Genomic DNA, 15,742 nt, shown 5'->3' on the forward strand with positions numbered 1-15,742 from the left:
GAAGTGGACAACATAGTACTGATGACAGAGAGGTTGTACTTAATCTGTATTACTAAATGACCCAGGAAGCTTGCTCAAAGGGATTACAGAATAATTATGTTAATATGCAATTATCACCTCGTTTTTTCTGCAGTAACCTCAAGATGTAGTGCAATATGGGTGTTATAGCAAGTGCTGATAGTTTGCAAAAATACTGACATTTGAGATTTCTAAAGGAAAGTCGATAAGGATAACTTCATTAATATCTCTTGTCATATGAAAGAAAATGCCTGACCTTTTATGTACATGTTTTGTTTGCAAGCACGATTTTTGTACTAGTAAATTTGTAACCTTTAAGGAAGGTATCCATATGCAGTATTAAAGGGAATTCAAAATACTGGCATTGTGAAAAATCAGGATAAAATTGCACAATATAATGTTTATAATGTTCATGGAGTCATGACAAAACAACAACTTTTATATCTGAGAATTTTAAAAATGCACTTCTATTAAGAAACTCCATGTTGAAGTACAATGCTCATCTTCTGAGTTAATTTTTTGTAACAGTATCCTATGTTGCAATTTGTTCATTTAATGGCTTGTCTAGCACCATAATAATAAGTGAAAAGGTTTTTTTAATTTTATGAATTTTGCTCCAAAATTTAATCTGATGTTTTATTTTTAGACATTGATTTATAAGCCCACAAGACTGTGAAGATAAAGGACTTGGATGTGCTGTCTCTGTGTAACTTATAGAGAGAATTCTTAATCAAATACTTTTAATAATGAGAACTGCAATTTGAGTCCATTCATGGTATTATGAGGGTTTGCTATCCTGCTGTTCAGTGGGTACCATTGAAGTTTGCTTTAAATGGGAAGCGTCTGTTCTTTCTTTGAACCCCTAACACCAGAACAGATGGGTAGAATATGGAGCACGGAAGGTTTTACCTCTGAGGTGGTAACAGTGAAGCCACCACTCATTAACACTGAATTTACCACTTCGTTAGCAACGTCGCTTCCTGTTGTGAAAAGCTAGTACAGGTACAGCATATTAAATTAACTGAGCATACATTTGGCTATGGATCTTGGACACCAGAGTCATTTTGAAATTAAAGCTTTCACCATTTCTGAACGTTGCAGCTGGTTTTAAATGCCTGTTTTTTTTTCTGTTTGATTACAAATTAAATGAGAGCTTTTGGAAGGAAGGATGTGTTATAAAACTCCCAGTGCTCACTGTCACAGCAATTAATTTTACAGCACTTGTTCTGTACAGGTTGCTCATATTGATTAAAATCAGTTAAGGTAAATGAGACAAACATTATAGCATTTCCAGGCTTGTTTTCCTATTCATTGACATTTTCAGTCGTGATTCTTAGCACCTGTTTGTACGTGCCCACCCCTTAGCTTCTGCTGCGTATTTAACACAGAGACTCATGCTGGGAACTGTTTTAGCACCATTTTAGAGTGATAACATTGAATATGATCTCATTGGAAGTGTATTTTGTTCCCATGGAAATTGGTCAATTTTAGCAGCAGCTGAGAGTTTTGAAGGGGAAACAGGAAGGTTGTAACTAAAATGTGTGGAATCTTGATTCTTCACACATAATTAAAGTTCCCAGTATTTGAGAAAGACAGCAGGAATCGTTTTTCTTCAGCAACAGACAAGATGTAGATGTAATAGATGTTGAAACCACTAATCTCTTGGTTGATGAAGCAGTTGCACCTTTAATTCAAAATTGTTTTAGGTCTTTACAATCATTTCAATCATGCAGTTAATCTAATGGAAAAATATTGTAAATATAATATAATTATCTGTTTTAAGTATTCCAATTAACTGTGTTTGAGTAATATAATTGAGTGTGTTCTAGAGATTTTGAATAGTAATTTGCAAACCATGGAGCTCTAAAGGTTAAATTTGTTTCATAACTTGCCATACTTTTATTTCATATTGTACATATGGTATTCATTTACATTACAGATAGAAATTTCTTCATGCCATTGTTTGTCATTTTTTAACAATTCAATTACAGTTACTTCTTTAGATGCATATAGAAATACTAAATTAGAATAAAATAATTTAACCAGCTCTTGCAGTATTTTAATTGACGTTTAAATTTATGGTGTAGATTTGTGTACCAGGTAAAGCCAAAGCCTTTAGGCTGTACATTTTGTCAAAGTAGTCTGCATTGTAGATGTATTTTATTATATCCTTTCATAAAGAGCTTGTCCTGAGTCTCTACAATGCTGTAACTACACAACCTGCCTGCAAGGCTGCTATTGTATTGCTAATAAACTGATAACTTTATTGATCTGCATCAATTGCCACATTAATTTTCAGTGGTCTTTGAATTTCAAGAATCATTTTTATTAAAATTGATAGTTAAAAGATTGGATTTATATTGTCTATGTAGGTAGTAACTTTTTTTCTCTTTCTGACTTGCAGGATTAGCAAAATTGGAGGCTCTGAATCTAAACTGAGTAATACGGATAATGGGAAGACCCATATTAATTCTCTTGGTGCTAAAGGAGAATTTGAAGATGAGAAAAAGATCTCATCAACTACTGTTACTACCAGTATACCTCAAACCTTAACAGAGAATCAAATGTCAGTTCCAAAAAGCAATACTTTAAGCTTGTCTAAACATCTGTCCAGGGATAGTCCTGTAAAAGCCTTAAGTGGAGCCCAGCAGACTGCATTTATACAAAGCGGTGCTCCCACTGTTACAAATGCAAAACTTACCTTGCCTATAGGAACTGCTGTGAGGGACTCAGTTTTACAACTCTCTGCAACTAAAGCTTCCATTGCAAAACAGCCTGATGTTTCTTTAAGTATTTCTCAATCCCTGTGCCAGTCAGTTGCAGCTTCTAGCTCATCATCTCGCTTTGTTCAATCCGTTCAGGTTCCGAAATTGTCTGGTACTTCAAATAAAGTTCAGACATTAGCACCAGCCCCAGTCCTGTTACTGGTTCCCAATTTAGTGCCTTTCCAGGGCCAAGTTAATACACAGGCTAAAATGCTGAGTTCTTTGCCAATAGTGGATCATAAATCTACAGTCCAGTCAAACGGTGCTTCTACAAGCAAGCTGCTGTATTGTGCAGAAAATGAAAATACAAGAGATAATAGAGGACAAATAAAAGGAAAAAAAAGTTTAAGTTCTTCTGAAATTCATGGAGGTGAATCAGAAACATTAAATGATGGCTTAAACTGGGACCCTGAAAAAGAATTCATGCAGTTTTTGCTAACAAAAGAAAAGGATGATGATCGGATTGTTCAAATTGATAGAAGTTCCGAAGTCCAACCAAATTTGCCCTATGGAAGAAAAAGAAAACGAAAAATGGACATTGTTCAGATGGTAGATTTCTCTGAATTAGAAAATGCAGATGTACACGTAACACGTAAAAACTCTGCTGGTGCTGTAGAGGGGACGGAAAACACTAAAGTTTCCGTTGTCAAACCAAAATACTTGCCTGCAAAGAAGAACCTTGTTGGTGAGACAGGATCAAATCTGCCCAAAGAAACAGTAGAAGCAATTAAACAGTTGATCTTTAGTGATTATAAGCTTCCAGTCAAAAATTTAGAAACAGCTCGAACAAGTGCACCTACGACTACTTATGCCGAAGAAGCTTCACCATTTGTTTCAACAGTTTTTCCACCAGGCAGTGCTATACAGATAGATGACATACAAACTGGATCTGAATCACCATCAGATGATGATACTGAGGCAGAACCATCATTTTACCCCTGCACAAAATGCAATGTGAATTTTAGAGAGAAAAAACATTTGCAGAGGCACATGATTTATCATTTAGAAGGACACAGTAAAACAAATCTGCCAAGACCATATATTTGTAAAGAATGTGGAATTGCATTTCGTGACCGTGCCCCCCTCCAAAAGCACAGGAGCCTTCATCAAGAAAAAAGGGAGAGGTTAATGGAGGAGATCCGTGAGCTCCGCACATTTCAGGATGAAGGCCGGAATGCAAAATTGCAGTGTCCACAGTGTATATTTGGAACAAACTGTCCTAAAACATTTGTGCAGCATGCTAAGACACATGAAAAGGACAAAAGGTACTATTGCTGTGATAAGTGCAACTTCATGGCAGCATCAATGGATGAACTTGAAGGTCATCAAATTTATATTCATGATGCAGTCATGAACAAGTCCAGTCAAAAACCTTTGAAAGGTGTATCATTAGAAAATTTATTAAATCACTGTAAGTCAGGAGGTGTATATGTGTGCAGCAAATGTCCTTTTACCACACCAGCTAGGAGTATTTTCAAAAAACACGTAAAATACTTGCATCAGCGACTTTACCACGTTCAGCATAAAAGTGAACATGGAGCAAAGGTACCTGGCTTCAGCTCACAACCATTTGATTTGGTGAGGAGCAATAAGGCTATATCACAACAGTCTGAATACCTAAGCGAATTTGTCATGAAACGAAATATAAAAAGGGATTTCGAAGCACCCGATGCATTAGGGAATTCCTCTGCATTGTACAGCAAAGTCTGTGATTTTGCTGGTACACAGAAGCCATGCTATATAACCACAAAAGAGATGCATCACTCATCTGATTCTGTGCTGGATTATAGTAAATCTTCAACAAAGATTGTGACAGGATTAAGTACTGGTAACGAAAAGAGTAGCTTTCTACAGCAAGGGCGTGTCAGAAAGCAGGAAGAAATCGATGTCAAAAGGAACAATGGAGCCCTGTCATTGAAGGATCATGTTATTGGTGATCAGATATATGGGAAATCCAAAAATGATATTGAGATAGTAAAAGACTTGAGTACTGCATCTGCATTAATAGGAACGAAGCACACAGATGGGGAGCATACTTTCAACTTACAGTGTAATGATGAGGGAATATCAGAAGAGACAGATCACCTAGATGGTGGAGCTGTTTCAGTTAGAAATTCTGTTAAGGATGTCATGGTTAGTGTCTCTGTAGGAAATGATATTTTGGATCAGTATCCAGATGTGTTTCATAAAGCACCTGTTGTGGTTTTAAATAAACTTGAGCCATGTGTAAATGCATTAGAATGCGATGGTGAAGAAAACTTACCTGAAAATGATATTGTTGGAACTAGTAACTGCATGGATGATGCTACGGCAGTGACTATTGCTGAGAATAATTTTGATATTGGTGACAAACAAACTCATTACTTCAGTACTGAAGTTCAGATAATTGATGAAAATGGCATTGATGATTTTGATACTTATGAGAGTGATGACGATGATGATTTTGATGATTTTGATACTAACATTCACGATTATGGCAACAATGACTACGGTAACCAAAGCCTTTACTCTACGGAATATCAAGATCCTACCCACAACCATTTTGTTAATGAAGATTTTCATTTTAATAGTGATGCTAGGTGTGTAGATGTTATGGATCCAGTTCTTTATCAACATGATGCTCCACTTAATATAACCTACAATTGGACTGATTTTCATACTGAGAAACGACCATGCCCCTACTGTCCAGCTGTATTTGACACTGGTGTAGGCTTGTCAAATCATGTGCGAGGACATCTTTATAGAGTTGGCTTAACTTATGATGCTCGGCATCTGGTTCCACCAGAGCAGATAGCATCCAGTGATAAGAGACGGCGTATCAAAAAAAGTGATGCTCCTGTTAGGAGAATAAAGAAAGGTAAGCTTAATTTATTTCTGTCTCCAGCAAAATCCATAGGAATTGTATTTTATTATATTTTTGAATTTTTTTACGAGAAAATGCGAAGTATTTCTGATAAATGCACAAATATATGGTTTATAGTGTTAAGAAAACAAGTAGACAGTAATTGCCTGTAAATCAGGATGAAATATAAAAAACACAAAACAGTTTTAATCATGTTGAACCCCTGAAGATCTGATGTTAAAAGATAGAAAGAAACAGCAGTAAAATAAATAGTATATAACTAAACAGAAGATGGGTATACCCTCTGTCTGGACTCTGTCCAAAAATTTGATACAACAGATCTTGTGAGGGCACTGTGTGAATTCACTTCTGACTTCATTGTATCCGTTAATGCCATTCATCTCAATAACCCTCCAGGTATATTAGAGGAATTTCAACTGATAAGTAATCCAGCGTTGCTTCAAATGCTCCATAATAGTTCCCATGGCCTTGTGCCAGAATACTAGAATGAAATTGTGTTGTATGCAATATCAGATCAGTTAATCTTGAGTTTATAGGGTACCAATGGAAATGCTGTGGTGATCTCAGAATAGCATTGAGAATTTTCCTAATCCTGTTGATATGTGGATGTCCATTATGAGAGTACTGGGATACACAATTGAAAGGCAAGTGTATCAACATTGCCAGAATTTTCTCAGTGCTTTGAGAACTTGTATGTTTTGAAACTAAATATGTTGTAAATTTAAGGGAAGCTAATAATTTTGACTATGACTTCAATAACTAGGTAAGACTACAAGTGAATTTATGGTGAAAAGTCCAACAAGAGGGACAGCATACTTGACCTCACTCTCAGCATTCTGCCTTCTGCGGATGCCTCTGACAATGTTTGTATCATTGGAGATGAAGTCCCATCTTCACATTGAGGTTACCCTCCATTGTGCGCTATGGCACTACCACTGTGCTAAATGGGTTAGATTTCAAACAGATCCAGCATGTCCAACCTTGGCACCCAAGAGACGCTGTGGGCCATCAGGAGTGGCAGTACTCAAATGCAGTTTGCAACCTTGTAGCCTGACATTGCCCCCACTCGACCATTACCATCAGTCAGAGGATCACCCATTGTTCCATGATGAGTGCCATGGGTATGCCAGGAGCTATATCAGGCTAACCTAAGGAAAAATGAGGTATCAACCTGGTGAAGCTACATCACAGGACTAGCACATCAAAAGCACAAGCAGTAAGTGATAGGCAAGGCTAAGTGATAACCACAGCCAGCGAATCAGATTCAAAGTTTGCAGTCCTGCCATATCCAGTTGCGATTAGTGGTGGACAGTTAAATAAATCATAAGAGAAGCAGTCTCCACGAATATCCCCATTGTCAAGGATGGTGGATCCTAGCACATCAGTGCAAATGATAAAATATTTGAAACAAATCTCAACCAAAAGCGGATAATCCATCTTGGCCTCTTCATGAGTACCCCAGCATCACAGATGCCTGTCTTCAGTCAATTCGATTCATTCCATGTGCTATCAAGAATTGGCTGATGGTACTGAGCACTGTGAAGACTATGGGTGCCGACAGCATTTTGGCAAGAGTGTTGAAAACGAGTACTCCAGAACTTGTTACGTCCCTGGCCAAGCTGTTCCAGTCCAGTGGCAATACTGGATCCACCTGACAATGTGAAAAATAGTCCAGATATATCCTGTACACTAAAAGCCAGACAAATCTAAGCCGACCAATACTTGCCCCATCATTCTGCTCTTGATTCTCCATAAAGTGGTGGAAGGGTCATAACAATGCTATCAGGTAGCACTTGCTTAGCAATAACCTGCTTGCTGATGCTCACTTTAGGGCCTGCCAGGGCCACTTAACTCCTGAGCTCATTGCAGCCTTGGTTCAAACATAGATAAATGAGCTCAATTTCAGAAGTGAGATGAGAATGATTGCCCTTGACATCAAGGCCACATTTGACAGTCTTTATTCATTTATGGGATGAGGGCATTACTGGCTAGGCCAGCATTTATTGCTCATCCCCAACTCCTTAGAGGGCAGTTAAGAATCAACCACTTTGCTATGGGTCTGGAGTCACGTGTAGACCAGACCAGGTAAGGTCATCAGTTTCCTTCCCTAAAGGACATCAGTGAACCAGATGGGTTTTTCCTGACAATCGACAATTTTTTGTTGAAGTCAAATTACACCATCTGCCATAGTGGGATTCAAACCCGGGTCCCCAGAACATTACCTGGGTCTCTAGATTAACCACTAAGCTATTGCCTCCCCCTGCACTAGTGAAGCACCAACAAAGCAAGGGAATAGTGGGAAAGCTCTCTGCTGGTTGGAGTCATACCCAGCACAGAGAAAGATGGTTGTGGTTGTTAGTCAGTCGGTCCAGGACATCTCCACAGAAGTTCCACAGGTCTGATTCCAACCATGTTTAGCTGCTTCGCCAATGACCTTACCTCCATCACAAAGTCAGAAGTGGGGATTATATTTAGCACCATTTGGAATTCCTCAGCTACCAGAGTAGTCTATATGGAAATTCCACAAGACTTGAATAATATCCAGACTTGGGCTGACAGCACCAAGTAACATTCATGCCACACAAGTGCCAATCAATGACAATTTGTAACAAGAGGAAATCTAACCATCACCCTTAACATTCAGCGGCAGCAGCATTGCCATTGCTCAATACCCCACTTTCAACATCATGGGGATTAACATTGACCAGAAACTGAACTGGCCTAGCCAACTAATTACTGTGGCTACAAAACTGGGTAACAGTCTAGGAATTCCCCAGCTTGACTCCCAAAGCATTTACATCGCATACAAAGCACAAGACAGGAGTGTGATGGAATACCCCCCAATTACTTGGTTGGATGGAGCTCCAACAAATCTTTCATCATCCAGGTCAAAAGTCCTCTTGATTATTACCACATTTACTGTCATTTGCTCCCTTCAGCACTGATAATCAGCAGCAGTGTGAGCCATCTCCAAATGTGCTGCAGAAATTCACCAAAACTACTCACAGCTTTCCAATCCATGACCACTATCCTCTTAAAAAGACAACGGCACCAAATACTTGGGAACGCCACCACCTACAAGTTCTGAACCATACCACTCAACATCCTGACTTAGAAATATATTGTCACTTCTTCAGTGTATGGGTTAACATTCTAAAATGCTTCTTTTAATGGCATTGTGGATGTGCATACATCAAATAGACTGCAGTGGTTCAAGCTGGAAACTTACCATCACTTTCTCAGGGACAACATCTAATGGGCCGTAAACACTGGCCCAGCCAGTGAAGCACACATTCCACGAATGAATAAAAATAAATTCCTTTGAAATGTTAAAAGCAATAAACAATGGACAGCATTCACATTTTCTATCTTACACTCACCCGGGTCAATAACCAATGATGATTCATTCTGGTACGTAGCAAGGCAGAAATGTCAGTAACTGTAAAAAGACAACATATAGGGCCTGTAATTTCATTTGACTTTGGAAAAGTTGAGGTCCATGTAACATGACAGATTTTAAGAACAAGAAAATACCTTATGAAATCTTACAATTGTCCCTTTTCATTGATCATTCTATTCAGAAATTCGTCTTGAGTCTGTATCAATGACTTTCTCTAGTAACATTTTTACCACGTTGTCCTCTCCAAATTTTGTTCCACCGTTAGTGGCTGTAACTCCAGCTGCCAAGTCGCCTAACTCCTGGAATTCTCTCCTTTTAAATCCAGTGTCAGGTTAGACGGAGAAAAAACTTAAAGCAAAGATTGCTCGTAGATGTTGCCTTTAAAAGGATCTATTGGCTAGACGACAGCCTGTGCTGCTCTGATGCATAATTGTCAAGTTTGTCAACAATATCCTACACAAATCATCCCCTTACAAATGTCGCAGAAAGTTGATTTTCCAAGTACTTGTTAGTGGGGAAACACTTGAGAAGATACCTTTGACCTGTGATGACCACCCTTTGCAGGTGAACTACTTACTACGCTGAAGTGATTTTAATGGCAGACCTTTAAAACACTTGTTTACTGATGTCAACACTGTTTCCCGTATCAGAATCATTATCTGTAGAACCACATCGTACAGTATTGACTTGCAAAACACCTTGGTTTTCAAAGACCAATCAGTTCTCCATGAGCAGGCAGATTTGTTTGGAACTTTTGAAATGGTGTAATTCATTTGAGTGCACATGTGGGATAAGAGTGGAGTATGTACTCCAGGTGCAAGCCTGAGGAATAGTACAGTTATGTTTTAGTGTTGCCAGTGTACACTTTGTCTCATATGTGTATGGTGTTCTTGTGTTCTCATGGAGCTGAAACTCCAAATATGCAACTGTAACTTGTTTTTAGCCTTCATGCTATTGTCACATGAACCATTCTAGTCAAGCTTCTTAATGTCTGTTACAGTTTTTCCACTGCTTTCATCAGGAAAATTAGTCCTAGTGTCTAGCAGCTACAGACTTCAGTTGAATCGCAAAGCTTTAACATATCAAGTCTAGGAGTGGCTGAGAAAGAATTGACCAAGTAAGGGTTACAGTGGTAGACTTGAAGGAACACAAAAATAAATTGTAAACATGGAGAAGAGATTGAAATTCTGTCAGACAGAAAACAAGACTGACTGTAAAACTAAAATATGAAATAATGAAATTTATGAATATCGGAAGAGACAACAGAAAAACATTAAATTGAGATATATATCTTAGTGCAATTATTGTCAGTTTTTTTTAAATGCACCTGAGTAAAGGTGTGTAACCTCAACGCACCAGGTTTCCTTTGATGATGCCTTCCAAACCCTCGACCTCTACTATCTAGAAGTACAAGGACAATGCCACTACTTTCAAATCCTATCGAAATCGCACATCATCCTGGTTTAGATTGCCATTCCTTCACTGTCACTGGGTCGAAAGCCTGGAAATCTATCTTTAACAGCGCTGTGGGTGTAACTTCAGATGAACGCAGTTGTTCAAGAACGCAATTCATTGTCACCTTCTTGAAGGCAAATATGGACAGCCAATGAATGCTAGCTTTGCCAGTAATATTTGCATCCTGGGAACAAATAATTATTTTAAGAATCAGACTTTATACTTGCTGTACATTGTGATAGATTGTTAAATTGTGTTGAGTAGGAAAAAATTTGTACACTTTTTGCTTCTGATAAAAATTTGACCCAAATATTATGATTTGTGTTTCACCTCAAGTCAGGGAAACTTCTGAAAAACCCTTCTGTGCCAGATAAAGATCCTTAATGGGCAGTATCAGTTGTTTTTTAATGCTAACGCAGTTGTTTCGCAACCACAGATTTGGCTCTAGGTTATAAACTATATCGTTAAAGATTAATGTAAAAGAAATTGATTTTCTTATGTATAAATGCATATATTTGAAATAGTTGTGGTATTCTTCAGTATTGCTTGAGAAGTTTATTTATACCATTTCTTTGATACATCTGAATCTTTCATAATGCTAGTAAAATTGAAATATGTGTATTAGATTACAGATTTTTGATACAGCCTAGTTGATTAACCATGATATTTTCATTTGAGTCCACATGGGTATATTTTTCCACCATTATTGTAATTTGGGTAACCTTTTATTCATGTTCTGTTTTAACAGAAGTAAAATCTGGTTCGTCAACTGAAAATACATGTCCTTTGTGTGGTGGTTGGTTTGATACAAAAGTTGGGCTGTCGAATCATGTCCGTGGTCACTTGAAGAGATTGGGGAAGACCGAGTTAGAAGCACACAAATCTCCACTCAGCATTTTGACTGAAATGATGCAAAATGAAGCAGAGGCTGAAAATATTGCAAAATTATTAAGTAGTAAACAGTTTAGGTATAAGCCCTTTGTATCACAGAAATTTGCATCAAGTGATGGCTTATTTCTTGCTCCAAATGGTATAACAATAAAACTGCAGCAAAACGAGTTGAAGACAAAATCCTTCCCTTCACCACAATCAGACTTGCATGACCTCTCAGATCTGCAGCCAAAAAAGTTTAGTGAAACAGCTGAACAGTCAAGTTCTCTGATGCAGATTCTTAAGAATAAGTTTGGAGAGGAAACATCATCGTTAATAAAATCTCAGCCAGGAAGAATTTATGCTCAAACTGCAAAAAAACGACTACCAAATCACAGACGCCCCTTTCAACTGCAGTTTGGCAGTGCGCTTCTGCAGCCCAGTACGTCGTCACAACCAATGACAAGTACAGATATAGCTTATCAAACAGGTAAGCCATCTTTGTTTTGAGGTGTGATGTATTTAGAAGCAAAGAAATTGAGAAGTTGGATATTACAGGTTGAAGATTTTGAAAATTTTCATGCACTTTCAAAACGTGTAAGTTCTTTGGTACTAATGTGCCTGAACTTTGTTAATGGTCTACCAATCCCTTATGACATGATTGGCTCTAAAGATTTCTCTGGTTGTTATTCTGTGGATTATGAGAACTTGACGATGGCATTTCACCTTGTGCTATTCAAACATTAGTATAATCTTTCAAGGGAATAAAATTATCTCGAAGACTCAGATAATCAGTCACAGTTCTGCTCATTTTTTCCCTGACACAAATGTGCACAATACTGTTTTGGGCCAGTTTTTTTTAGGCGTTCAGTCATCCATCTGAAATCAGTGGATCCCAATGTTATAATGTAAGTTAAGATCCTGTGCTTATTACGGAGCCCAGGATGAGCCATTAATAGGTCATCAGTTCTACAATAATTCTGCAAATCATGGGTGGAATAGTTGAGATTTCTACATCCAGTTTATTTAAAGTAATTATTTATCTGTTCTTGGGTAAATAATTAGCTTGCTTAGTTTCTAGCTGATTTTGCAATTGCTTTACATTGGCTACTGGACTCAACCTTAAAGTTTGCAGGAAGTTATCTGGTTGAGTTCATAGGATTTTTAGTCAGGGGCTTCTGGCAAATTCTAGTTGGAATTTCGTTGTGGCTGGAGGATGAGGAGAAGTAGTAACAACAGGTAATTGGCTGCAGTTCTATAGTTGCATCAGGCTTTAGCCCACTTGAATGTACAGGCCAGGTACCTCAGCTGTAACAAAAACAGTGCTGACGCAAGGTTATTGGACTCCAAACATTAACTCTGTTTTTATATCTACAAATGCTGCCATACCTGCTGAGTCCGTCCAGCATTCCTGTTCCAGATTTCTAGCATCCACATTTCTTTGGTATATTTTACCTCATGGCTTTGATTCATGGAGGAACAGCTTGCTACAACATGAACTGCAATCAGCACTTCCCTGTTATTGTGAAAATCACTTGATCACAAATTTTATGCCTCTGGCCATTTCAGTGCAATAGGTGATATTTGTAGCTGTGCAAAAAAAAAGAACTCCTTTTTATTGGAAATCAGAAACAAAAATAGATACTGGAGAAACGGAGCTCTGAAGAAGGGTCACTGGACCCAAAATGTTAACTTTCCTTTCTCTCCACAGATGCTGCCAGACCTGTTGGTTTTCCTATCAATTTCTGTTTTTGTTTATGACATTGTGACTTTGTATACATGAAACAAACAGGGATAAATGACTTATCTGCTGAGCCAAAGACTTAATCTCTCTCCCTGTGGGGTTCGTGAAGCAGAAGATGGAGCATTCTCCAGATTATAGGATATCATTGACTAACGTACGTTACCTTGCAAGCACCAATGCAACACCTTGCAGTATAACATGTGTCAGTGGGGAGGATTCCTACTTGCAAGTACACTCTAAAAGAATTTGCAAAAAGAAACTGTTGACTGGGACATGCTACTTTTAATTGCTGATGACACATAAAAATGGTAAAAGACTACGTACAACTAAAATGAACTATGAGTAGATGTCTTGTCAGTCAGAATCCGTCATTGGGAATCTTTAAGCTTTATCTCCATCTCTTCAGGAGCTATACCTAGATTGTTAATCTGTTCTCTAGCCCCTACTATTGGATGAGGAAGAAGGTTTTCTTCCTTCTGGTGACTTTGCTACTATCTCCAGTGAACTGGAACAACTGGGGTGCTCTAACGATAGTCATCTTATTCCAATGCTGACAAAGCACTTGTGTTACTAGTACACTGAACTTCCCTGTAAGAGGTATAGAAAAGGTTTAAACAGCACCATTCACACTCATATCCTGGTTATCCAGTAACCGGTAATTTGTTCTCCAGTTTCCCACTATGAGGGACAACCTGAAAATAGTTTTATTTTATAAATGTCATCAGTCTAGTGACATGACTGTGTTCTTGGTTACTTCTGTCCCATTGAGTGAAATTTGAAAATTGCCCACAAGATGCTAAGATGCTTATTTTTCGATTTTTGCATAATTTGTTGAATTTCATGGTTACTTTTGAAAAATAGTACATTTGTAAAAAAACAGTTCTATCATGGTTGTTACACATGTGCTTAACAAGTTATTCTATCAGGTTTTTGCAATTCCTTAATTTCAGTAAATTATTTAGGTTTCTAATTTTACACTGTTTTTAGATGCACCTGAAAAGCATACTGCATTCTACAACCACTACAGAATAAAAAGTTGTGTTAGATTTCTGGATTTATACCCACCATATTAAAAATGTAGTAGTAATGATCACCACTAATGACAAATTGTGTAGTACTTTTAACATACATTCGTTCACTCAAAAGCACACTTAGTTTGTTTCTATAGTTGCGTAGTTGTTTGTCCATTCTTTTGTTCAGTGCGATGGTTTAAGCACAGCCATCAGAATTACGAATCGTAAGTTTTCATTATTGCAATGATGCATGCAAAATGATGACTGTACAAAACTAATTTAAGTGTTGTATTCAACAGCTGTTCGCCAGTCTTTTTTTACCACCTTGCCTCCCATGCCTTCATCAGCTATTTCACGTAAAGAGCCATTTACAGTCTCCCCATTCCCTGAACAGTTTTTTATAATATTGGCTTAACCACTGGCTTTATAAGTTTTATCAATTCTTGGATTTAGTCCTGCTTGATTTCAAGTGTACTCAATGCCTCTGAAGTTTTCCTGTGCAGTCTGTTGCTTAATGATCAATCATATATTGGGCTTTATATTTTTAATATCTGACCTGTCACCATATTGTAAACTTGTAAGTGATTGTGAATAAAGTATGAGGTGTATATATGATTCATTCAATTATCAAGGCTTTTAATCACTTCCCTTATGAGCATTAGCCTTGGGAATGGTAGGAATTGTAGTTTCATCTACTGGGTGTTTTTAGAGACTATTAATTTAAGATTGAAAAGTTGGAATTTGTGAAGTAGGAAAAGAAGCATGTTAAATGTAATCTTGATACATCTTGTTAAATTAAATGCAAAAATGAGTACTTTAATGTGCTGTTTATTATTTTTTAGATATACAAAGCTAAGTCTGGTAGGAAGTTTTGAATCTTCCAAAATGATTGATTGATTTTGCTGACCATAAATAACGACTACTAAATTAACATAGCTCTAATTTAAATTACTACTTTGCATTCCTGACAAAAGGGCATCCTGTGAAATTAAGAACTTGTGTTCATTGCCATGCAACTTTTACAAGTGCAGTTAGCTTGGCAAACCATCTCCGAGTCTATGCAAGACGAAAACAAGCTGGGGATCTGACTGGCACACGTAAGTCTTCACTTTTTTTTCAATGTTCAAATTCTTTTGATGTGCTTCACATGCATGGCATGAAATGTTTTAAAACTGGCAGCAACAATAACTTGTCAAAAATATATTTTACTATTGAGTACTTGGGTAATTGATATCAACATTAGAGAGAGTGTCTTGGGAATTAATAATGGAAAATAGGGAAATGGCAGATGAACTCCAAATGATATCACAAAATGGTTGGAAGCGCTGACCACTGCAAAGGCTAGGGGCCCTGACAGCATTCTGGCAATAGTACTGAAGACTTATGCTCCAGAACTTGCCATTTCCCTGGAAAGGTATTCCAATATAGTTACAACACTGGCATCTACCCGACAGTGTGGAAAATTGTTTCAGAGATAGTAGGAATTGCAGATGCTGGAGAATCTGAGATAACAAGGTGTAGAGCTGGATGAACACAGCAGGCCAAGCAGCATCAGAGGAGCAGGAAGGCTGACGTTTCGGGCCTAGACCCTCCTTCAGAAATTTTCTGAAGGAG

The 15,742-nt window shown here is 37.7% G+C and overlaps 1 protein-coding gene across 5 annotated transcripts in view; it reads left to right on the plus strand.

The window, feature by feature from the left end:
- LOC109913432 (zinc finger protein 644) overlaps positions 1-15,742 on the plus strand; it is a 148,677-nt gene that overhangs the window by 125,237 nt on the left and 7,698 nt on the right. For 4 of the 5 annotated variants that reach the window (XM_048601932.1, XM_048601931.1, XM_048601933.1 and 1 more), the window contains 3 exons: positions 2,423-5,640; positions 11,250-11,861; positions 15,103-15,225. In XM_048601932.1, the coding sequence (XP_048457889.1) occupies positions 2,423-5,640; positions 11,250-11,861; positions 15,103-15,225 (3,953 nt within the window). Of the gene's footprint in view, positions 1-2,422; positions 5,641-11,249; positions 11,862-13,082; positions 13,915-15,102; positions 15,226-15,742 lie in introns of those variants that run through there. The other variant, XM_048601935.1, reaches the window with a different exon arrangement.

Source organism: Rhincodon typus, chromosome 10 (genome assembly GCF_021869965.1).
Source record: "Rhincodon typus isolate 14 chromosome 10, sRhiTyp1.1, whole genome shotgun sequence".
Lineage (NCBI taxonomy): Eukaryota > Metazoa > Chordata > Chondrichthyes > Orectolobiformes > Rhincodontidae > Rhincodon > Rhincodon typus.